General features: G+C 48.8%; 1 protein-coding gene and 2 long non-coding RNA genes across 12 annotated transcripts in view; 1 reads left to right on the top strand and 2 right to left on the bottom strand.

Moving 5' to 3' along the window:
* The window catches only part of LOC310826294, a 204,687-nt gene that overhangs the window by 36,895 nt on the left and 144,167 nt on the right, over positions 1 to 23,625 (bottom strand). The window lies entirely within an intron of this gene.
* Positions 1 to 23,625, bottom strand: part of LOC310826381 — a 131,804-nt gene that overhangs the window by 24,338 nt on the left and 83,841 nt on the right. The gene's annotated exons all lie outside the window — the stretch shown is intronic.
* PFKFB3 (6-phosphofructo-2-kinase/fructose-2,6-biphosphatase 3) overlaps positions 1 to 23,625 on the top strand; it is a gene marked incomplete at its 3' end in the record, with an annotated part of 69,005 nt that overhangs the window by 16,438 nt on the left and 28,942 nt on the right. For 7 of the 10 annotated variants that reach the window (XM_083700342.1, XM_083700344.1, XM_083700348.1 and 4 more), the window contains exons 2-3: positions 17,140 to 17,222; positions 19,680 to 19,960. The exons of the other annotated variants lie outside the window; for them this stretch is intronic. In XM_083700342.1, the coding sequence (XP_083556468.1) occupies positions 17,215 to 17,222; positions 19,680 to 19,960 (289 nt within the window). In that variant the 5' untranslated portion in view covers positions 17,140 to 17,214. The remainder of the gene's footprint in view (positions 1 to 17,139; positions 17,223 to 19,679; positions 19,961 to 23,625) is intronic. 10 annotated transcript variants of the gene reach the window in all.

Consider the following 23,625-nt stretch of genomic DNA (forward strand, 5'->3'; position numbering starts at 1 on the left):
CCAAAATGGATCCTGTTCTCAGCCAGCGGTACCACTGTGTGGCTGTCCCTTTGAAATACATGTATTTTTCACTCTATAAGACGCACCAGACCACAAGATGCACCTAGTTTTTGGAGGAGGAAAAGAAGAAAAAAAATATATTCTGAATCTCAGAAGCCAGAACAGCAAGAGGGATCACTGCGCAGTGAAAGCAGCAATCCCTCTTGCTGTTCTGGCTTCTGGGATAGCAGTGCAGCCTGCATTCGCTCCATAAGATGCACACACATTTCCCCTTACTTTTTAGGAGGGGAAAAGTGAGTCTTACAGAGCAAAAAATACGGTAGTTATAGGTGGACTACGAAAGACTCCTAAGGGAGTTCTATTGCCTTGGAGGCACCGCATGTCGCAAAATGGTGGGAATGCAAAGTGGCAATGCAGCCTCTATGCCAGAGGTGGAAGTGGACCTAATACTGCCATACCTCATGTTACGTCCGCTTCATGTTACGTTCTTTCAGGTTACGTCCCGCGGCGACCCAGAAGTACCCAAAAGGGTTACTTCCGGGTTTCGTTGCTCGTGCATGCGCAGATGCGCAAAATGATGTCATGCACAGAACCGGCAAATCGCAACTCGCCGTGCGTAGATGCGCTGCTGCGGGTTGCGTTCTTTTCATGTTGCGAATGGACCTCCGGAACGGATCCCATTCGCAACTAGACGTACCGCTGTCCAGCCCTCCAAGACTTTATATCTGGCCCTTGGGATTCTCTCCAGGTCAGGCCGGTCTCTGTCCTGTTGCATCTTTTTTCCCCTTGAACTGCTGGCTGGATTGTGTCTTTGAAAGAGGATAATCCCTATTGTTTGCCAGGGGGAGGATGGATAAGGGAGGTGTACGGTTGCCACCTGTCCCTTAAAAAAAAGGCTTGTCTTGAAGGAGCATCTCCACCTCCATCATTTAGCCTGGACATTGAGGTCCAGCGTGGAGGGCCTTCTGGCAGTTCCTTCACCGCGAGAAGTGAGGTTACGGGGAACCAGGCAGAGGGCCTTCTTGGTGGTGGCGCCTGCCCTGTGGAACGCCCTCCCACCAGATGTCAAGGAAATAAAAAACTATCTGACTTTCAGAAGACATCTGAAGGCAGCCCTGTTTAGGGAAGTTTTTAATGTTTGGCGTTTTATCTTGTTTTTAATATTCTGTTGGGAGCCGCCCAGACCAAAGTTTGGCTTATTCCTTCTTGCATCCCTCATGCATAGCTGGAATCATGGTTCCCCATATTCCCTCCGCCAGATCAATCCTAGCCATTCTGAAGGAAATCAGCCCTGAATGCTCACTGGAAGGACAGATCCTGAAGCTGAGGCTCCAATACTTTGGCCACCTCATGAGAACAGAAGACTCCCTGGAAAAGACCCTGATGTTGGGAAAGATGGAGGGCACAAGGAGAAGGGGATGACAGAGGACGAGATGGTTGGGCAGTGTTCTCGAAGCTACCAGTATACCTGAAGGAGCGTCCCCACCCCCATCGTTCTGCCCAGATGCTGAGGTCCAGCGTCGAGGGCCTTCTGGCGGTTCTCTCATTACGAGAAACAAAGCTACAGGGAACCAGGCAGAAGGACTTCTCGGTAGTGGTGTCCGCCCTGTAGAATGCCCTCCCATCAGATGTCAAAGAGATAAACAACTACCTGACATTGAGGAGACATCTTAAGGCAGCCCTGTTCAGGGAAGTTTTTAATATGGGATATCTTAGTGTATTTTTTGTCTTTGTGCAAGCCGCCCAGAGTGACTGGGGAAACCCAGCCAGATGGGCGGGGTACAAATAAATTATTATTATTATTATTATTATTATTATTATTATTATTATTACCAACATGAGTTTGACTAAACTGTGGGAGGCAGTGGAAGACAGGAGTGCCTGGCATGCTCTGGTCCATGGGGTCACGAAGAATCAGCCACGACTACCTAAGCATAGGAACACAGGAAGCTGTCCTATACCGAATCAGAACATTGGACCACCCAGTATTGTCTACACCAAGTGGAAGTGGATTTAAGACAAAAAGCGTCTCCCAACCCTACTGGAGATGCTGGGGATCAAACCCAGGACCTTGAGCTTGCAAGTCAGGCACTCTGCCACTGAGCTATGGCCCTTCCCAGTTCAGACTTTGCTCCTTGGCCTCTTTGTCTCTTACTGTCTTTTGTAAATGCTTCCGTCAAATGGCCATTTTCCCAACAACATGGCAACTCTTTTCTTCTTTGTGGCACAGGGGCTATTCAGGACCACCGAATGTTTGGCGACTCCACTTCCTGGACCCTTTTGAAAAAGAAACCCCAGGCGGCTTCCATCTCTTCTTTCCCCTCCTTCTTGTGGCTGAAAGGGGAGAACAACGTTCGTTTTGTGCAAATTTGAAAGGAAATTTTGAAGTCAACTGTGCTTGGGCTGCTGCGATCCAGGATCCAGGCATTTGCGTCATTCTTCTCTGAATGACTTTCTCACTGGCACTGCCTGCCTTTCTTAGGCCTTTGTGGGGCAAAATCTTTGCCAGCTGGCCAGTGCAACCTCAACCTCTCTTTCTTAGGTGCATAGTCAGGAGACGGCTCAATGCATCCAAAACTCTTTGCCACGGGTAGACGGTTCCCATGTTTGGGAAACTGGTATTCAGTCAGTTCCCAAAGGGCTCAACATTTCTCCTAAAAGAGGACGTTTAAAAATAATAATAATAAAATTTTATTTATATCCCGCCCTCCCTAGCCGAAGCTGGGCTCAGAGCAGCTAACTACAGTAAAAATAACAGTTTACATAAAATCACAAACAATTAATTGAAATACATTCTAAAATCAATTCATTCTAAAATCAATTCAAAATCAAATTAATGGCAACCATTGGGCTAGAGTTCTGTGAGGATTATCAAAGGAGGGGATCAGACTGTGCCTTGGCCAAAGGCCTAGTGGAACAGCTCTGTCTTGCAGGCCCTGCAGAAAGATGTCAAGTCCCGCAGGGCCCCAGTCTCTTGTGACAGAGCGTTCCACCACATTGGGGTCATAGCCGAAAAAGCCCTGGCTCTGGTTGAGGCCAGCCTAACCTCTCTGTGGCCCGGGACCTCCAAGATGTTTTTGTTTGAAGACTGTAAGGTCCTCTGTGGGACATACCAGGAGAGGCTGTCCCGTAGGTACGAGGGTCCTAGTCTATATAGGGCTTTAAAGGTCAAAACCAGCACCTTAAACCTGATCCTGTACTCCACCGGGAGCCAATGCAGCTGCTATAGCACTGGGTGAATGTGATGCCGTGGCGAGGACCCCGTAAGGAGTCTCGCCGCGGCGTTCTGCACCCGCTGGAGTTTCTGGGTCAGTCTCAAGGGCAGCCCCATGTAGAGTTTGCATATTGGTCACCTTATATTTAACAATGGGTTTGAATGCAACAGGTACCAGGAATTCCATGCAGGTGAGCGAGTGAGTGGGCAGGTGTGGGACGGACAGGTATCGCCACTCCTCCTCTGCCAACTGGCATGGTTTCTGCACTAGCCACAGAGGAGGGGAAATCTGTTCCTCCATGACCCACCTGTAAACAAACAAACAAACAAACAAACAAACAAACAATTATTATTTATACCCCGCCCATCTGGCTAGAAACACAGCATGCTGTCAGAAGTGGGACAGCAGCGACACACCCCTTCTCTGCCGTACTCCCTGGTAGAAAATCATTTTGTGTAAATGTAGCATAAGAAATATATTTCCACGCTGGCCGGCTACCATAGAAATGCAGGCAGTGAACCTCTTTTTCAGGCTAGCGTTTTTTCCCTCAGCTTCATTAGCTACGAGCCCTGAAATTTGGGGTCCCTTCCAAGCACATTCCAAAGTTTTGCAGTTCTTTTGCAGCAAAAACCCAGCGTACCCCAAACTGAGTAACCGTTACATCAAACCGGGATTCGTAGTTAACATTCAAAAAAATGCAGCATTGTCCAAATCGCTTCATACTGCGGCCAAGATTTGGCAATAGTTTTGTAGCGATTTGCAGCGTCCCAGAAATGGAGTAATTTATACTATTCTCCCCCCCCCCCAAAAAAAAACCCTTTGTGGGCTGCTTTTATCAGATGCAGCCACCGCTTCTGAATGGCAATGGCTTGCCCATGGTTACCTGCTCTTTGGAAATCTTTGAGTTTGATAACTGCTAAAGGTATGTATAGCCATGGTTTTCCCAGTAGTGATGTATGGCAGTGAGAGCTGGACCATAAAGAAGGCTGATCGCTGAAGAATTGATGCTTTTGAATTCTGGTGCTGGAGGAGACTCTAGAGAGTCCCATGGACTGCAAGAAGATCAAACCTCTCCATTCTGAAGGAAATCAGCCCTGAGTGCTCACTGGAAGGACAGATCCTGAAGCTGAGGCTCCAATACTTTGGCCACCTCGTGAGAAGAGAAGACTCCCTGGAAAAGACCCTGATGTTGGGAAAGATGGAGGGCACAAGGAGAAGGGGACGACAGAGGACGAGATGGTTGGACAGTGTTCTCGAAGCTACCAGCATGAGTTTGACCAAACTGCGGGAGGCAGTGGAAGACAGGAGTGCCTGGCGCGCTCTGGCCCATGGGGTCACCAAGAGTCGGACACGACTAAACGACTAAACAACAACAAAAATGGGCTGTACATTGGGCTACCCTTGGAAAAGGATGTCACATATAAAAGGATGTCACATAGAGGAGGGAGAAAGGTTGTTTTCTGCTGCTCCAGAGAAGCGGACACGAAGCAATGGATGCAAACTACAAGAAAGAAGATTCCACCTAAACATTAGGAAGAACTTCCTGACAGTAAGAGCTGTTTGACAGTGGAATTTGCTGCCAAGGAGTGTGGTGGAGTCTCCTTCTTTGGAGGTCTTTAAGCAGAGGCTTGACAACCATATGTCAGGAGTGCTCTGATGGTGTTTCCTGCTTGGCAGGGAGTTGGACTCGATGGCCCTTGTGGTCTCTTCCAACTCTATGATTCTATGATTCTAAACACTTCGGGAAGTTTCTGCTAGTGCAGAATGCAGCTGTTTGAGTTTTATCTGGTCCAGCCTGTCCAGGTCCCATCTTGCCAGGAAAATTTGTGTGGAAATTGCAGGAAAGCAAATGGCCAGCTAAACATTAGGAGAAATCTCTGAGTGGTAGGAGCTGTTTAACGGGGGAAATTCTGCATCAGGAAGTGGTGGCTTTTGAGGAGGGAATGTATGGAGATGAATAGTAGATGGAGGTGGAGGTGAGCCGATGCAGAGCCACCCCCTGCAAGAAGGCAGGCGGGTGGGCTGTGGATCAGGGCCGGCTGAGGTTGGCCTGTGTTCTCAGCGTCGCTCTTTGCAGAACTCAGCAGGAAAAGGATACGGGCAAAACTAGAATGACTTGCTCCACCTGTCACTGGCTTTTTCGGCTGCTGTTATTTCCTCCGCCATTTCTCCTGCTCCCCGCCAGGCAAATGTTTTCTGCAGGCCAGTCATTTAGGATACAGTCAGAAAACACCGTCTGATTCAGTTCCTAAGAAAGCGAGATGCTGTTACAAGCAGCTAGAGACGTGCCGATGACAAGTAAGCTCTGGTGTTAGATACAAATTCAGCATGAGCCATTAAACTAACACATGTCCCAGTGACATCATTCAAACGCTACCCAGATCTTCTTAATCCACTGACCCCGTAGGCTCAGATTTCCGACTTGTACAGTAGCGAAATGGTCTGTGCTCCTGTGCTTACCGTAAGCGAAATCCACACTTGTTTACCTTTAGCCTTTCTGAGAAATGAGAACTGGATCCCTCTGAATGTGAGGGATGTGTGTGGCTTTTAAATACCTGTTTGGATCATATCCGAGCCAAATGTCCAGGAGCAAGTAGGAATGCAAACCATCATCATCATCATCATCATCATCATCATTATTATTATTATTACCCCGTCCATCTGGCTGGGTTTCCCCAGTCACTCTAGGCGGCTCCCAACAGAATATTAAAAACACGATAGAATATCAAACGTTAAAAGCTTCCCTAAAAAGGGCTGCCTTCAGATGTCTTCTGAAAGTCAGATAGTTGTTTATTTCCTTCACATCTGATAGGAGGGTGTTCCACAGGGTGGGCGCTACCACCGAGAAGGCCCTCTGCCTGGTTCCCTGTAACCTCACTTCTCGCAGTGAGGGAACCGCCAGAAGGCCCTCGGAGCTGGACCTCCGTGTCCGGGCAGAACGATGGGGTTGGAGATGCTCCTTCAGGTATACAGGGCCGAGTCCAGGGCTTTAAAGGTCAGCACCAACACCTTGAATTGTGCTTGGAAACGTACTGGGAGCCAATGAAGTTATTTCAGGACCGGTGTTATGTGAAATATTTCATTCCACCCACGGGATGATGAACAAGATGGGCCTTTGGCCTGACCCAGCAATGCTCCTGTTATTCTTCTTTATTGCTTCTTGCCTTATTTAACCCCGCAAGGGGGCTGAGACTGTGATGTGGGTTTAAACAGAGGGAGAAACCTCACCTGAGGCAAGGTAACCCTGTGATGTATGACTGGCCCAGGTCTCCCTTGCTGAAAACTCAGGACTTTTTTCATTAAAGCAGGAATGTTTACTTCCTTAGTAGTTTAGGGCCCTGCGTTAAAAAGGTTCCCACATAAGTCAGGCAGCAGGCTTAAAGAATGCCAGGTGTTGATGATCTTATCAGGGCCAGGATGTTAATGTTATCCCTCCATGTCTCTGTCTTGCAGATGGTCAATTGTCACTTCACAGGTGTTAATTTACTGGGGGTTGCTGAGATAACTGCATTATCACCAATCTGCTACTACAAAAGGTTAAAATGTGTGTCTGTTCTACGTGTACTTGCACTCTAATCATCCCTGACTGTACTTTTATTGTATCTCGTCCTTCATCTCCGACCTTCCCATTTTCCTCCTTGATTTCTGCTAAGTTTTCACCTAGTGCCTCTAATGAGGTGCTCAGAGGGAAGCTGATGCAACTTGTTAGCCTTTAAGGTGCTGCAAAAATAATAGCTTTTGCTTTAAGACACTGCTGAGAATAAATACCCTCAGGGGAGTGGAGGGAAGATTTGCTCAGAGGGTGCATTAAGGAGTGGGAAGTTTCCATTTCACAAACAGCCTTCCCGGGATACACTGCACGGTTTTCATTCATGTGCAAATTTAGCTGAGTAGAAACTCAATCAATTCAACTGAGATTTCTTGAAATAGGTGACACCCCCCACCCCCCAAAAAACTTGGCTTTCTCCTGCAACAGCCTGGGCTACCTTAGTGAAATATCTGCCCTTTCCCCCTTAACAAGCAGCATTTATGCAGCAGGGTCAGGGAGCAATAAAAATCCCTTGAAACCCACCCTGTTTTCATGCTACCGGCTTAAAAACACATGCACAAAAATAATAAAAAAGATTTCCCCCCTGTGCAATGGTTGAGATCCAATTGGCAGCCTGTTTTCAGATTCTGAAAGCTACTTTCCTAAATCTGTCGGCCCAGCAACCTTTGCTATGGAGATGGTCGTGTCTTGCTTTCCCAAATTCTGCTGCCAAACGATTGACACAGTGAGTCCTTTGTTGCTGCTTCTGCAAATGGGCTTTTCTCCTCTTTTCCTCCCCAAATAATTGTGCTGCTGGGAAAAGGCCCCTGGAAGCTATCTAATCGCCCCTTACTCTGCAGAAGCACTTTGCCATCCTTGAGAGGTGCCCTTAATACCTTTCTGTTACTGCTTCCTGAGATGCAGTGATGGCTTGGAAAGAGGGAACCGATAAATGTGCAGAAGATCAGGCTTTGTTGTTGTTTAGTCGTTTAGTCGTGTCCGACTCTTCGTGACCCCATGGACCAGAGCACGCCAGGCACTCCTGTCTTCCACTGCCTCCCGCAGTTTGGTCAAACTCATGCTGGTAGCTTCGGGAACACTGTCCAACCATCTCATCCTCTGTCATCCCCTTCTCCTTGATCTTTCCCAACATCAGGGTCTTTTCCAGGGAGTCTTCTCGTCTCATGAGGTGGCCAAAGTCTTGGAGCCTCAGCTTCAGGATCTGTCCTTCCAGTGAGCGCTCAGGGCTGATTTCCTTCAGAATGGATAGGTTTGATCTTCTTGCAGTCCATGGGACTCTCAAGAGTCTCCTCCAGCACCAGAATTCAAAAGCACCAATTCTTTGGCGATCAGCCTTCTTTATGGTCCATCTCTCACTTCCATACATCACTACTGGGAAAACCATAGCTTTAACTATACAGACCTTTGTTGGCAAGGTGATGTCTCTGCTTTTTAAGATGCTGTCTAGGTTTGTCATCGCTTTTCTCCCAAGAAGCAGGCGTCTTTTAATTTCGTGACTGCTATCAGGCTGTTTGGGATTAATTGCCACCCATGACGGTGTTTATTCTAGCTCGCCTGTTGGAGGCAGTAGACTCTGAATGCGAGCGTAAGTTGTTGTGCTCATATCCCAAACAAAGGATATCTCAATTCATTCCCAAAGAAAACTTATGGCTAAGCTCGAATTTCCCCCCATGCATTGATATCCAAAGCTGTCTGCCTAGCCAGCGAAATCTCCAGGGAGTTTTCCACACAAGTGTTATTCTTTTCTAAAGAAGAAGAGGCAACATTGAGCTGCAAAACAGTTTGAGAGTTCGGCAAAGGGACAGGCGCTCCTCTAAGGGCAGGCTAAAGATAGGTTTGCGGGCTTTGTACCATTTACAACTGGGCTCCCAATTCATTTCATCTGGCAGGGTTTATATACCGCTTATTCATCCCAACCTCATAGTGGTTAAAATGTACATTAAAATTAGATGTTAAGTAAAAGTTAGCATTTTTCTTTTCACAACAAAGCCGACACTTTTAAAATGGCACGATCTAAAATAAAATTATATATTAAAACACATGTCAAATATTAGCTGTCTGGTTAGGCTTGCTTAAACAGAAAGGTTTTTGGCAGGCACTGAAAACGAGTTCATCAAATGTGCGGGCCGATTTTCAATGGGCAGGGAGTTCCAAAGTGTCGACACTGCAGGATGGATTCTTTGCAAGGGCGGAATGAATATTACCTGGCATTGTAAGGGTGCCAGTTCTGTGGATCAAAGCACGCAGGTCCGGGATAGCTCAACCGGTAGAGCACAAGACTCTGAATCTCAGGGCTGTGGGTTCGAGCCCCACATTGGGCAAAAGATTCCTGCATTGCAGGGGGTTGGACTAGATGACCCTCGGGGTCCCTTCCAACTCTGCAGTTCTATGCATCTGTGTGGGCATATATGGGACGGAGAGCTGCGTGACACAAGACAGAACAGGGCAGCGTTGGGAAGAGAGCACCTGATCCCATACCAAGACGTAGTTTTCAATGGGCTGCTTTTCCCTTGCGATGGTGACTTTGTCCTTTTGGAACGTCCCATAAAAACAGTGCTTTTCTCCTTGGTCCTTTTCCCTGCAGCGCTGCGGGCACAAAAATGAAACGGCTTCTCTTCCCATGGAGCTGCCTTTACCTTACGTGACACGTAGTACTAGCAGTAGCGTCTGTCTGCAGCGAGTGAGTAATCTTTGGGACAGCTGCTGCAAGGAGGGGACTTCCCCAAGGAGGAAATGTGCAAACCAAACAGCTCATGACCCTCTGCTGGGAAAAGCATTGGAGGAGCAATGGGACATGAGCCCCGCCAGGTCTCTAAAATGCTGGCCTTTTACAACACAGCACAGGTGGATTGTTAGCCACTCTGAGCCCGGCTTCGGCTGGGGATGGCAGGATATAAATAAATTATTATTATTATTATTATTATTATTATTATTATTATTATTATTATTTTATTATGAAAGAGCTGGACCCAGTTCCTGCCCACCCACTCCTTCTTTTCAAAACTGCTTTTCTATCAGGTTTCAGAACCCCAGTGGGAGAAGCTAACTTTTTTACCTTAAGCCGTAATTCCCGCACGACAGGAGGAAGGACCATCCGACTCTACAATCCAACAAAAAGCAGGACTGGCAGGGAGTGGGGAGTTTTGCTCCCCCTTTTCCTCCTGCAATGTGCTTTTAATGCAGAATTGGGGGCCGGAGAGAGGTGCCTGGAGGGCCACGTCTGCCCCACCCCACCCCAGGTCCTGACCGACTGCAACCCCTGTTTCAGGGATTCAGGTGGCTTGTATGGTTGGGCTTCCCTTTGCTGAGAGCTGTTTGATGGCTTGTTTTTTGTCTGTGCAGCTGATTTAGGGGCAGGTTGCAAATGCATCACTTGCAGTTGCTTCCTCCTCCTCCTCCTCTTCCTCTTCCTCTTCCTCCTCCTCCTGCAAATAGCCACTTGGAGTTCCAGTCAGATTTGGAACTGCACTAAGGAGCACTAAGGGACACAGGTGGTGCTGTGGGTTAAACCACAGAGCCTAGGGCTTGCCGATCAGAAGGTCGGTGGTTTGAATCCCCGCGACGGGGTGAGCTCCCGTTGCTCGGTCCCTGCTCCTGCCAACCTAGCAGTTCGAAAGCACGTCAAAGTGCAAGTAGATAAATAGGTACCGCTCCAGCGGGAAGGTAAACGGCATTTCCCTGTGCTGCTCGGGTTCACCAGAAGCAGCTTAGTCATGCTGGCCACATGACCCGGAAGCTGTACACCGGCTCCCTCGGCCAATAAAGCGAGATGAGCGCCGCAACCCCAGAGTTGGTCACGACTGGATCTAATGGTCAGGGGTCCCTTTACCTTTAAGGAGCTGTTAACTCTGGGGTAGGCAACCTAAGGCCCAGGGGCCGGATGCGGCCCATTTGCCTTCACAATTTGGCCCATGGACGGTCCGGGAATTGGCACGTTTTTACATGAGTAGAATGTGTCCTTTTATTTAAAATGCATCTCTGGGTTATTTGTGGGGTGTAGGAATTCGTTCATATTTTTTTCCAAAATATAGTCCAGCCCTCCACAAGGTCTGAGAGATGGTGGACTGGCCCAATGCTGAAAAAGGATGCTGACCCCTGTAGTTAACTCCTCCTTCCCCTGACCCCACCAGCACGCAACCACTGAAAACCCCACAGAGAGTAACCTACCCCTAATCGCTATTAGCTCCTAACTGCTGTGCAGTTCTGGCGCTCATTTTCCGGTAGCTAAAGCAGCTGATATACAGCAGCGGAAGGCAAAGAACAGGACAGTGTCAAAATAGCAAAAGGGTCATTTGTGGTTATCTGGCCATCGGATTAAGAAAGGAAAAAAATTAAGCCCTGGCTACCTTGATTGCAGCACATTTCCTGGGAATTAATGAGAAGATCAACTCTGCTAATGGGCACCAAATGGGTCGTTATCCCAGCCTTTAACAAGCCATTAATCCTACCAGAAATTATCTGTGCCAAGGATTATATTAATAGTTTGCTTGATTCCTCTGTTCTCACTTTACTACTTGAACTGGGCTTACAAGGTCTTATTTTGTAACAGCTACTAGGAGCTGTAAGAGGAAAACCTATGTTGGATGGAGCACTACTTTGTCTCAAAGGTGATACCGATTCAAATGTACGCAGCCTGCGGCCTGTAGTCTCTTAGCCAAGCCTACCTTTCGGGGTTGTTGTGAAAAGTGCAGACATCACTCTGCACTCCTTGTGTACCCTGGCTTATACAATACAAAACAAATCTGTGATTTGTAATCTGAATCCAGTCCAAAAGTTGTTTTAAATAGCCTGCTCATGTTGTTTTTCTTCCTGCCTGAGAATGCAAAAGAGAATAAAAACAGAGGGGGAAGAATGGTTCATCACCAGCAACCCATAATATCTGGAATACAGACACTCTGTTAGGGTGGCGAAAGAGCTGAATGGACTCTCCCAAGACTGGGCACGACCTGCTTTGATAATATATATTAGATAGCATTGTTTTTTAGTGGTTAAGTTGCAGAGCCAGCTATAGATCACACTATCCAGGCAAGGGAGCATCACCACACGCAAACACACACAAAAAAAACCCTTCTCTTATTCAGCTATTGAGCAACTTGTGCTCCATTTGAACTGCGTTTGTCATCATTTTGTAACTTCGATGCTTGATTCACAGGCATGACTTATCCCTGCCTTGCAAGACGACAGATTTGCATTCTAGGACCTTTGTGTGTTGCCGTATTTCAGAAAGCGAAAGTCAGGACACAAAAGTTGTTGAGCTCTTTTTTTGCCCGGACACCATTTCCTTGAAGATTTTCACCCAGATACTGTTTCCGATGGCTGCATCCTGGCTGTGTCCAGGAAATTCCGGGTGTAAATCTGCATATATGCATTCCGTGTAAGCAGGGGCACTTCCGGACTGTTGCTGTTTTGCTCCGAGTTCAAATCCAGGTTGCATAATTAAAGTTGATTGGGAGTCTTGTGCAACAAAGCCACTTCCCCAAAAAGTTTTTTGCAATAAGGAAAGCGATGAGAAAGCACATTGAAAATTGTAGGATTCCTCTTGACGGACGCAAAGTCTGACCTCAGTAAACCGATTGTCTGGAAGTAATGTGTGCATTCTGTGTACTATTAGTTTCAGCTTTTTAGTGGCTGGTTTGGTAGCAATAACTGAGGACATTTAACAAGAAATGAACATAAGATCAATGGGGAAAAAAATATGAGTATGGAAGAAGGGCAAGAGAGGCAGTTAAATGTACACACACACACACACACACACACACACATATATATATACAGTGGTACCTCTGGATGCAAATGGGATCCGTTCCGGAGCCCCGTTCGCATCCAGAGTAGAACGCAACCCGTTTCTGCGCGTGCGCAATTCGCCACTTCCGCGCATGCACATGACATCATTTTGAGCGTCTGTGCATGTACAAGCAGTGAAACCCGGAAGTAACCGATTTCGTTACTTCCGCGTCGCCACGGAGCACAACCCGAAAACACTCAACCCAAAGCTACTTCAACTCGAGGTATGACTGTACACATACAGTGGTACCTCGAGTTACAGACGCTTCAGGTTACATACTCCGCTTACCCAATAGTACCTCGGGTTAAGAACTTTGCTTCAGGATGAGAACAGAAATCGTGCAGCGGCAGCGGGAGGCCCCATTAGCTAAAGTGGTGCTTCAGGTTAAGAACAGTTTCAGGTTAAGAACGGACCTCCAGAACGAATTAAGTACCACAGGTACCACTGTATATAAAACAATTCAAAACTGTTTTTATGTATGGATCTATCTATCATCTATCTATCTATCTATCTATCTATCTATCTATCTATCTATCTATCTATTTATCTATCATCTATCTATCATCTATCTATCTATCTATCTATCTATCTATCTATCTATCTATCTATCATCTATCTATCTATCTATCTATCTATCTATCTATCTATCTATCTATCATCTATCTATCTATCTATCTATCTATCTATCTATCTATCATCTATCTATCTAATCTATATCTATCTATCTATCTATCTATCTATCTATCTATCTATCTATCTATCATCTATCTATCTATCTATCTATCTATCTATCTATCTATCTATCTATTTATCTATCTATAATCCATATCTAAAAATAGTTTAAAATAGTTCAAAACCAAATGCTGAGTGTGATTTTTTAAAAAGCACGTCTACTTAAAAAGGCTTGCTCTCGAATATAGCTCAGTATCCTGAGCTGCATTGTGGGTAATATCAGCGCTCTACACAGCCTTGCCAGGGCACACCTGCCTGCTGCTCCTGAGTGCCAGTCAGTCCCCTGGAGGCGAGAACGGGAGAAGGGCACTTCTCTGAGCACGAGAGAGGCACATGCTGGGCTGATGGCTGGGACCAAGAATGGAGTTGAGGACGGAGTGGTCCCTGCAGGATGCTCCTGGATTTGCAGCGCCACCTGTATTCAGGGATGAGTGACAGGCAGGCTGGTCTGTCTCCTTCCCCAGTGGAACCATGTGGGACGTGAGGAACGTGCCACAGCCACAGAGTGAGTCAGCTGACCCCCTTTTGCTTTCTCTGTGGCCGGCCTCTCCCTAACTTAAGGAAGCTGCGTTTCATCGCTAGGCAAATTTCACTCGAGCTGCAGAGTGTTTAGGGATTGAGCCATGTGTGTGCAGATGCAAGTGGATGCAAGCGCGGGTGGGGCTATAGAATATTCGGTGTCGGAAGAATATGAAAACACATCCACCCGGGTCTTCACACCCCCATTCTGATATTACGTTGGGGGAGAGGTGGAAAATTAAAGTGGCAGATGGTTTCAGCTGCCTGGTGCTGTTCAGAGTGATGGCTGGGGAAAAATTAAAGTTTTTTTGGGGGGGTGTTCAGTGGTGGGCTCTCAAAGGGTGCCAGGGTCCTAGCCGCTGTCCAAGGGTGCCAGGTGATGACCCTTGCCCTGGCTATTTTCCGCTGCCTCCATTTCCCCCCACAAAATCTTTGTAGCACGTTTTAGAATGTAATCTCCTCCGGGCAGAGTCCTGTCTGCTTGCATTTTGCAAAAGGGCCAGGCAACACTGACGGCAGTGTTAGTATATGAAATCAGTCCGTCCGGTCACAATGAACAAAATTTAAGGCCGTATGCTGATGCCCTGTATTCCAGGAGCTCTGACCCAGGCTGCCCCACTCTGCTTCATCATACGCCTGGAACCCTGAAGGAGACCCACAGATCGCCCCCACTTGCATAATGCAATGGACTTGGGTGGCAGAATGTTATTGGCCTGTTTCAGGAGGACCTTAATCGTAAAGGAGTATCAAATATGGGGTGAGAATCTCCTTCCTTGGAGGTTTTCAAGCAGAGGTTGGGTGGCCATCTGTCATGGATGCTTTAGTTGAAGATTCCTGCATTACAGGGGGTTGGACTAGATGGCCCTTAGTGTCCCTGTGCAATTCTAGGATTCTGTGAGATCCAAACAGCTGCTTTTAGGTAGGTCGGTTCTTGAGTTACTCTACAAGTTCCTCTTATCTACAAACCTCCATAACCATGTCCAAAAGTGCCCTAGAAGAATCACAACTCAGTGGCAGAGCAACTGGGTCGCATGCAGAAGGTCCCAAGTCCAGGCTATAACATCTTCAAGCACAGCCCGGAAAAGACCCTTGTCTGAAATCCCATTGCTAGTCAGTGTAGCCAATGGTGAGCTAGATGGACCAGTGATGTAGCTCAATATAAGGCAGTTCCTTATGTTCCTGTTTAGTGAGAGCCGTATAGCTCAGTTGGTAGAGAAGAGTTTGGATTTGATATTCCGCTTTATCACTACCCTAAGGAGTCTCATGGGACACAGGTGGTGCTGTGGGTTAAACCTAGGGCTTGCCGATCAGAAGGTTGACGGTTTGAATCCCCACGACGGGCTGAGTTCCTGTTGCTCGGTCCTTGCTCCTGCCAACCTAGCAGTTCAAAAGCTCGTCAAAGTGCAAGTAGATAAATAGGTACCACTCCAGCGAGAAGGTAAACAGCGTTTCCTTGCGCTGCTCTGGTTTGCCAGAAGCGGCTTAGTCATGCTGGCCACATGACCCAGAAGCTGTACGCCGGCTCCCTCGGCCAGTAAAGTGAGATGAGCGCTGCAACCCCAGAGTCGGCCACGACTGGGCCTAATGGTCAGTGGTCCCTTTACCTTTACCTTTTAAGGAGTCTCAAAGCGGCTAACAATCTCCTTTCCCTTCCTCCCCCACCACAAACACTCTATGAAGTGAGTGAGGCTGAGAGACTTCAGAGAAGTGTGACTAGCCCAAGGTCACCCAGCAGCTGCATGTGGAGGAGCGGGGAAGCGAACCTGGTTCACCAGATTACGAGTCCACCGCTCTTAACCACTACACTTACACTAGCTCACACTAGCATCTGCTTTGCATGCACAAGATCCTAGGTTCAACAGGTCTCCAGGCAGGGTTGGGAAAGGGATTCCTTGCCCCAAACTCTGGAGAGCTGGACTCTGTCAAGCCTGGGAAAACAACGGGTCTGAGTGCAAGGCAGCTTCCTATGGAAATGCTGTCAGCTTGAAGCAACATTGATGGGTGTATAACTCTTGCATCCAAAACAGAGACCCAAATCCAGCCCTGGCATGCTATGCAAAGTCCCCAGCAGTCCGTAATGATAGGTGCGCCCTGAGGACTGTGCTGCACCTTTAAATGGTAATCAGAATGGCATTCCTTCAAGCAGCTAGTTTTGCATTTGTGGAAATGCCTGTTGATAATTTCTCTTGCAGAAAACCCCCAAGTTAGTACCATACGAAGGCCCTGTTCTCTCCTCTCCCCATCTTGTGTGCAACTCTCTTTTCTGAATCCAGCAGCATCATTTTAAACGTTGCTCCAAAAATTGCCTTGCCAATCCTTTCGAGATAAAATGGGTTTCCTCTTCAATTTACCAGCAATGTCGCGTTTCAGAGCACCAGAAAGCAAAAAAGAAAAACCAATTCAGAGCCAGTCCCCTTGTTCCCAGTCAGAGGCATGGCTAGTATAGAGTTTGCATAGTAAGGAAGAGTTGTAGATCAGCAGTAGGGCATATCTGCTCTGCATTTAGGAAGTCCCAGATTTGATCCCAGTATCTCCAGGTATAACTGGGAACGTGCCATGTCTGAAACCCCGGAGAGAGGCTGTCTTCTGGGACCAATTAATGATTTTTCTGCGTCTTGTAGCAACTATACTTTTGCTAGATACGGCCATTTTTTAAATTGTATTTTTCGTTGCCGCTTTCAGCCAGCGTGGTGTAGTGGTTAAGAGCGGCAGACTCGTAATCTGGTGAACCGGGTTCGTGTCTCCACTCCTCCACATGCAGCTGCTGGGTGACCTTGGGCCAGTCACACTTCTCTGAAGTCTCTCAGCCCCACTCACCTCACAGAATGTTTGTTGTGGGGGAGGAAGGGAAAGGAGAATGTGAGCCGCTTTGAATATCCTTCGGGTAGTGATAAAGCGGGATATCAAATCCAAACTACTACTACTACTACTACTATTCTTCTTCTTCTTCTTCTTCTTCTTCTTCTTCTTCTTCTTCTTCTTCTTCTGTACAGTTGCACCTCAGAAGTCGAATGCCTTGCAAGTCGAACGTTTTGGCTCCCAAACGCCGCAAACCCATAAGCGAGTGTTTGCGAACGTTCTTTGGAACCTGAACGTCCGATGTGGGTTCCGTGGCTTCCGATTGGCTGCAGGAGCTTCCTGCAGCCAATCGGAAGCTGTGCCTTGGTTTCTGAACGTTTTGGAAGTCGAGCGGACTTCCAGAACGGATTCCTTCTGACTTCCGAGGTATGGCTGTTATGTATTTTGTTGTGCTATAGCAAGAACTGCAGTACAGTAAGATGCAATAAAAAGTTCAGTTAAAAACAGATAAAAATATTTCTTCAACCATAACTCCACAGGTGCCGCAGGCCACCTGAATGAAGCTTGTGGGCTGCTAACTGGAAAGCCAAGGGGTGACGGCAGTACTGAGGAAGATGAACCGGTAATTTCATTTCATACAAGGAAATTTCCATCGCTCAATGAGAGAGAGAGAGAGCCAGTGTGGTGTAGTAGTTAAGAGCGATAGACTCGTAATCTGGTGAACCGGGTTCGCTTCCCCACTCCTCCACATGCAGCTGCTGGGTAACCTTGGGCTAGTCACTGAAGAGTCTCAGCCCCACTCACCTCACAGAGTGTTTGTTGTGGGGGTGGAAGGGAAAGGAGAGTGTTAGCTGTTTTTATCACTGCTTCGGGTAGTGATAAAGCGGGATATCAAATCCACACTGCTTTGCAGACGGAAGGTCCCCCAGTTCAATTCCTGGCATCTCCAGGCAGGATGGGGAGAGACCCCTCTGGAAAACCTTGGAGAGCAGCTGCCAGTCAGTGTTGACAGCACTGATCTAGATGGGCCAATGGTCTGGCTCTGTATAAGGCAGCTTCCCATGTATGCAACTCTCTGTGGAAAGTGATAATTGGATTTGGTCGAATGATTAAAAGGAAATCATTTCACAGCCTTCCCTTTATGATCCAATCGAAATACTTTTTCCCCAGGGACAGGGAAAACCTCTGGCCCTCCAGATGTTGCCAGTCTACAGCTCCCCTCATCCATCCTTGACCATGCTGGCTGGGAATTTACTCAGCAGTAAATCCCATTGCACTCACTGGATTGCTAGGGACAGTCCCATTGATTTTAGTGAGAGAATTAAATACATGTTTGTTAAATGCATGTTTATTAAATGTGCCGTTCACAAATGATGCAGTTAAGTAATTTTGAATTCTGTGTTTAATGGCCTCATGGGTGCCGCTCTTTAGATGCTAATGTGCTTTACCTCCTTATTTCAATAGGCAGTAGGAAAACCCTGGTGTGTTTGGGGATCCTTTTGCTGAGAGGGAGCCCTGGACTTCAGCCCCAAAATCCTGCCATGAGGATACCACTGCTGCAATTTTTTGTGCAGGTTTTCTTGGGAATAAGCCCAAAAATTATTGTCCAAACAACTCCAGTAGGGATGAAACAGGCTTAATTGTTTCCTTCCACAACATCCTCTGTATCTTATTACATTGTTGCTCAGTCTTGGGTCCCCCTCCAGTTTTTGTGCTACAGCAACAAACACCACCCCATAGCCATTGGCTAAGCTGGTTGAGAAGGATCTGATCAGAGAATTGTTGGCGTCCAGTCTGTCTCAAGAGACAAGGGAGTGTGCTTCTGGGGGGTGAAGTCAAACTGCTGTGCTAGCAGCACCAAAGTGATTTCTTCAAGGTACGATCCTGAGCAGCTTTTCAGGAGGTCCTGGGCTGCCCTGACCACAAGACCCCTCTCTCAGCCTTGCTGATGCGGTCCAAAGGAAAGCAGAGCGAGACGTTTGGGAATCTGGGAATATGGCTGGGGATATGGGAGCTGTGGCTGGGACGCAGGTGGCGCTGTGGGTTAAACCACAGAGCCTAGGACTTGCCAATCAGAATGTCGGCGGTTCGAATCCCCACGACGGGGTGAGCTCCCATTGCTCGGTCCCTGCTCCTGCCCACCTAGCAGTTCGAATGCACATCAAAGTTCAAGTAGATAAATAGGTACCAATCTGGTGGGAAGGTGAACGGCGTTTCCGTGCGCTGCTCTGGTTTGCCAGAAGCGGCTTAGTCATGCTGGCCACATGACCTGGAAGCTGTACGCCAGCTCCCTCAGCCAATAAAGCGAGATGAGCGCTGCAACCCCAGAGTTGGTCACGACTGGACCTAATGGTCAGAGTTCCCTTTACCTTCACCTTTATGGGAGCTGTAGTCCACCAACATCTGGGAATATGTATCAAATCAGTGTTTCCCCAGCTTGGGTCTCCAGCTGTTCTCGGACTACAACTCCCATCATCCTTCGCTAGCAGGACCAGTGGTCAGGGATGAAGGGAATTGCAGCTGTAATTGTAGCTAGAGACCCAAGGTAGGGAAACCCTTTACTAATCTTCCTTTTCAAATGGACCTTTTGTTGCCCCGCCTGGAAAAGGTTTTTCGTGTCGCTTTGTCTCTGCAGAGCGCGCCCCGCCGGCTTCAGTTCAGCCGGCCGTCGGATGGGGGCAGCCGGGGCCTGCTTTGCGCCGCGTCTCGCCTCCCTTCCTCCTTCAGGACGCGAGAGGGAGCGAAAGAGCTTCTCCCGCCCCCCTTGGCCCCGGCAGGAGGAGGCGGGCCGTGACGCCAGGCTCGTTTTTTTCCCGGCAGGCCGGCCTATAGAAATAGCCGTGCGGGCAGCCGCGAGTCACTCGTAGCGCTGAATGAACTCGATGCGGAGCGCATCTATTAATCTGATCCCAAAGAGAAGGGCACTTAAGGACTAACAGCCTCGCTATCGTGCTTTGCAAGGGCTTACTCCGATTCTTAACCGGGGATCGAAGAGCGAGCTGTCCTTTCAATCCTGCAGTGGGAAGGGGGAGTTTCTTTTTGGAAAGTCGGTTTAGATACATATTAAATTGCGTTACAGCCTAGACGCCTTAAGAGACGACAGGAGTCCCCCGATTCCTGGAAAAGGAAGCGAGGCAGACCCAAAAGATAATAATAAAAAGGAAAGAGAAAGGGCTTCTTCCCTTTGTTTTCCTCCCTCCACCCACGTCTCGCCTTTCCTCCGGCCGCCGCATCCTCAACCCAAAGTGGAACCGGGGCGCGTCGAGACCTTCGCTTTAAAAATGCCGATGGAGCTAACGCAAAGCCGCATCCAGAAAATTTGGCTCCCGCCCGACAATCACCCGGCGCTGCCCCATAGATGTGAGTACAATAGGGGCTGCGGGTGGGAATCGCTCGGCGGGGGTCGTGCAATTAATCGGCAGGGATTCGGAGTATCATCGCATCCGCTAAACCAGGCGCGAGATGCTGAAGGCTGGAGGCGCCTCGGCGTCGGTTTTGGAGAGGGGGCGTCCTTGAGTGTTCGTGGAGGAGAGTGAACGTGATTTGGGGGGCGTGGGACTTTGTTGGGGGGTACGCAAAGGACCCGGCTGACCCCTAAAATCTGTAGAGGAGAAAGATGGGTCTGGTAGAAATCAGGATCTGATTTAAACTAGAATGCATTTTTTAGAAATCGGGTAGCATCCAGTGCGTAAAACGCACTGTGCGCATATTGTGCGCCGGGGAATTGGCGTTTTCATGGTTTTGTTTTGTTTAGACTGAAAAGTGTTTTTTCCCCCCGCCTCTCTTTTTGGTGGGACGGGAGTCTCGAGCTGTGCAGCCCCGCGTGGACCCCTCCGCGCGCCCGTTTTCGGCGCCGTGGGCGGGGAGCCGGCACCGTGCGGCTTGCCGGCCACCGTCAACCTTGCGCGCCTCTCCTTCGCCGGTGCCCGGAAACGAGCCGCGCCTGCACGGCGGGCGGAAAGGGCTCGGCTGACGCGTGCGGAGAAGCGGCGGCTAGGGAGCCGGGCCTCGCTTTCCCCCCCGTGGGAAAAGGGTTGAAACCGAGCCTTGGAGAAGCTGCCGGCTGGAAGGAGAGAGCCGGCTGCGCTTCTGCCTCGCTGGTGGCGAAGGCCCGGCGAGGCAGGGAGGAAGCTATTCCCGGCTAGCCGGGCCGGCGGGGCCATGTGGATGACCTGAAATGCTCTCCTATGCGCCGGTGCGCCACGCCTCCGCTTCCTCTGCCCTCCTCCCGCCGCGGCGGCGATGCGATGCGCTGCACGACTCGCATGGCGGCGGCAGGGGCGCGCTCCCCTCCAAGGGGCTCTCCGCGCGCGATGTGCGGAGCAGGCGCCTGCCTCGCTGCTGAGTCACACCGCGGCTCCTCCATGCAGCTCCGGCTGGTGCCTTGGGGACTCCCGGCAGCTCTCCAAGGAAAGCGTCGGTCCCCCATGGCTCGAGGTTTCCTGCTTCCTGGAGAGCGCACCGGAGGCTTCCTTTGGCGTGCAAAGCGGTGGCGACCCGAGCTGATGCTCGGCTTTCCTCGGGGAAAGGCGTGTCCCAGCCGCCTGCGCATCGCTCAGCGTGGGAACCATCCCCCGGCGGGGGCATCGTTCCCCTGGGAAAATAGCTGCCCATCCGGATGAGTGGGTTGCTGGGGCCGGCGGGAAGAGGACCCCGGCTCCACGTGGTTGGGAGAAAAAGGTCGGGCTGCAAGAGACGAAGAGGAGGAGGGATGGGTGCCTTGCCGCATTGCACCTCCGAGGAAGCTCCCCCTATTACCTCCTCCCCTTCCCTATTCTCGCCACAAAAAATCTTAGGAACTGTAGTTTGACAGGGTGCTGGGAATTGTAGCTCTCTCAGTGTGAAACTACGTTTCCCAGGATTCTGTGGGGGGCCGTCAGGTGGTTTGTATGGATCTGGCCTGATTGGCAACGATCCCAGGAAGCTGAGCTTTGTGGACCAGTTGTCTGACTTAAAGGAAAGGTCCTTGGCTCAGCAGCATCTGATTTGCATCAGGAGCCAGGCAGGTTCAGTCCGTGGCATCTCCAGATAAGGGCTGGAAGTATCCCCTGCCTGCAACCTTGGGAGACTTGCCTGAGCAAACCTAGGTGATCCTGTGCTGCGTGGACCAAAGGCCTTGCACCATATAAGGCAGCTTCTCCTGTTCTGGTGGAACAGGCAACTTCTTAACAGCAGGGTTTCAGTGGGGCTGCCGCCCAAAGGCACAATCTGCTGTGCCTTTGCAGAAAGGGGAACCTTTGTCCTTCCTGATGATGTGGACTTCAGAATCTTATCAGCCCACAACCATCGTAGCCTGAGGTCAGGGATGATGGGAGTTGTAGTCCAGCAATGTCTGAACCTTCTCTCTTAAGAGCAGCTAGGCACAAAGACAAGCCTCTTGCAAAGTGATTTCCTTTTGCAATCTTCACTTGATTCCCCCCTCTTTCCCTGGCAGTCAAATTAATTCATGCAGATAGTTAATCCAGGCATTTTCTCTCAATCCACATCTTCCCCTCCGGGTTTTAATTATGTTTTGTCTTTTAAAAGCTCCCAAGGAACTGGGGATGTTCCTTAAGCATTACTGTCCTAGAAGCAATGTTGGAAAGCCTCCCTTGAGTTGTAGGTGGGGGCTTTGAAACCCTGAATCAGTCATTCATCTCCCATCCCTGTTGCCTCGTGACCGGCTTTGCTGCCTGCTGGGCCATGTGCCCACCTTGAAGGGAGAAGGTTAGCCTTATGGGGGGAGAGAACAGGTGGCACTTCCTTACGCACAGTCTTTGGGGCCCTTTTAAAAAGCATACCCTGTCTTTAAAATGAGTATCACCCCCATTCCTATTCTCTGAGAGCCTTTCTGTTCATGTTTGCAATTGTGCAGGTACAGATTCCTTTGGTTACGCCTATTTCTCCTTGTAGCATAAAGGAAAAACCCTAGTCTCCCTTCGCAAGCTCTGGGTTCATTTTACTCTTCTGGGTACCTCTTTGCAAAAAAAAGATGAGGAAGGCTTGAAATAATGGGATGCATTCAGCTTGGGCTCTTATCTGATGCAAATAGAGTGAAACCCAGGAGGGGAGGAGCGAGGAGTCATTTGCTGCTTCTTTCAAAGCATCCTGCAGCTCACTCACTCTGCATGCCTTGTGGGTGTGTCTGTGTGGTCTTTGAGAGATCTAATTTCAGGGCTGCTGCTGCTGTTGCAGAGTGATGCCTTGCTGGGTTTCCTAGGGGCGATCCATTCATTTTCTGTCAAATTGCACGTCTCCCACGTAGGATCTGGCGGCGCTGCTGGCTCAATGGGCAGAGATGACGTGAGGCCGGCAAGGGAGGAGAATGGCGTTGGGGAGAGCTCTCTCTTTCACAGATTGCCTTAGTGTGGCATGTGAGGACAGAAAGAGACTCTTAAACATGTTAAGCTCAACCATTGCATTGTAATTTCAAAGTGCCATTGCCCCCGCCCCTTCCACCAACCCCTTGGTACATAATATATAGTGCCTGCTGTCTCTTTTGTGTAATTTTGCAGTGTGAAGTGTAGCTGGCAATGACCTGTCTCCCCAATTCCATGGAATTGCATCTGGGTGTTTGCCAGAGTTTCTTGACAATTTCAGCCGCTCCAGGTATGAGTACAGGTGTAGATGTGAGATGAGCGCCACACCCCACAATCGCCTTTGACTGGACTTAAACCGGTCCAGGGGTCCTTTACCTGCAGGTCTTTTCAGACTGTTGAAATGAAATGAAATTTATTACGGTCCCAAACCAGATTCTTTCAGACCGTTAGTTTAGAAGGCATTGAATACAGAACTGATGCTGGTTTGCTGCATGGAATCGCAATGTTGTATATATTTGTTCTGGAGCCTCGTATATACTACCCCCCCCCCTCCAGACTTCAAACACTTAATATATTTTTCCTTGGGATATGAGATTGTGTCTCCCAGTTATTGGGTCTGTTGCCTGTCTGGAGTGACTTGCAGTGTTTGAAATGCCCCTGTTAGATCATGCTTCTGAGGATAAATGATGCAATATCCTTCCTGGACCACGTTGTGTCCTGTAACAT

The sequence above is a fragment of the Podarcis gaigeae genome, assembly GCF_964106915.1.
Source record: "Podarcis gaigeae genome assembly, chromosome: 10".
In the NCBI taxonomy this organism is placed as follows: domain Eukaryota; kingdom Metazoa; phylum Chordata; class Lepidosauria; order Squamata; family Lacertidae; genus Podarcis; species Podarcis gaigeae.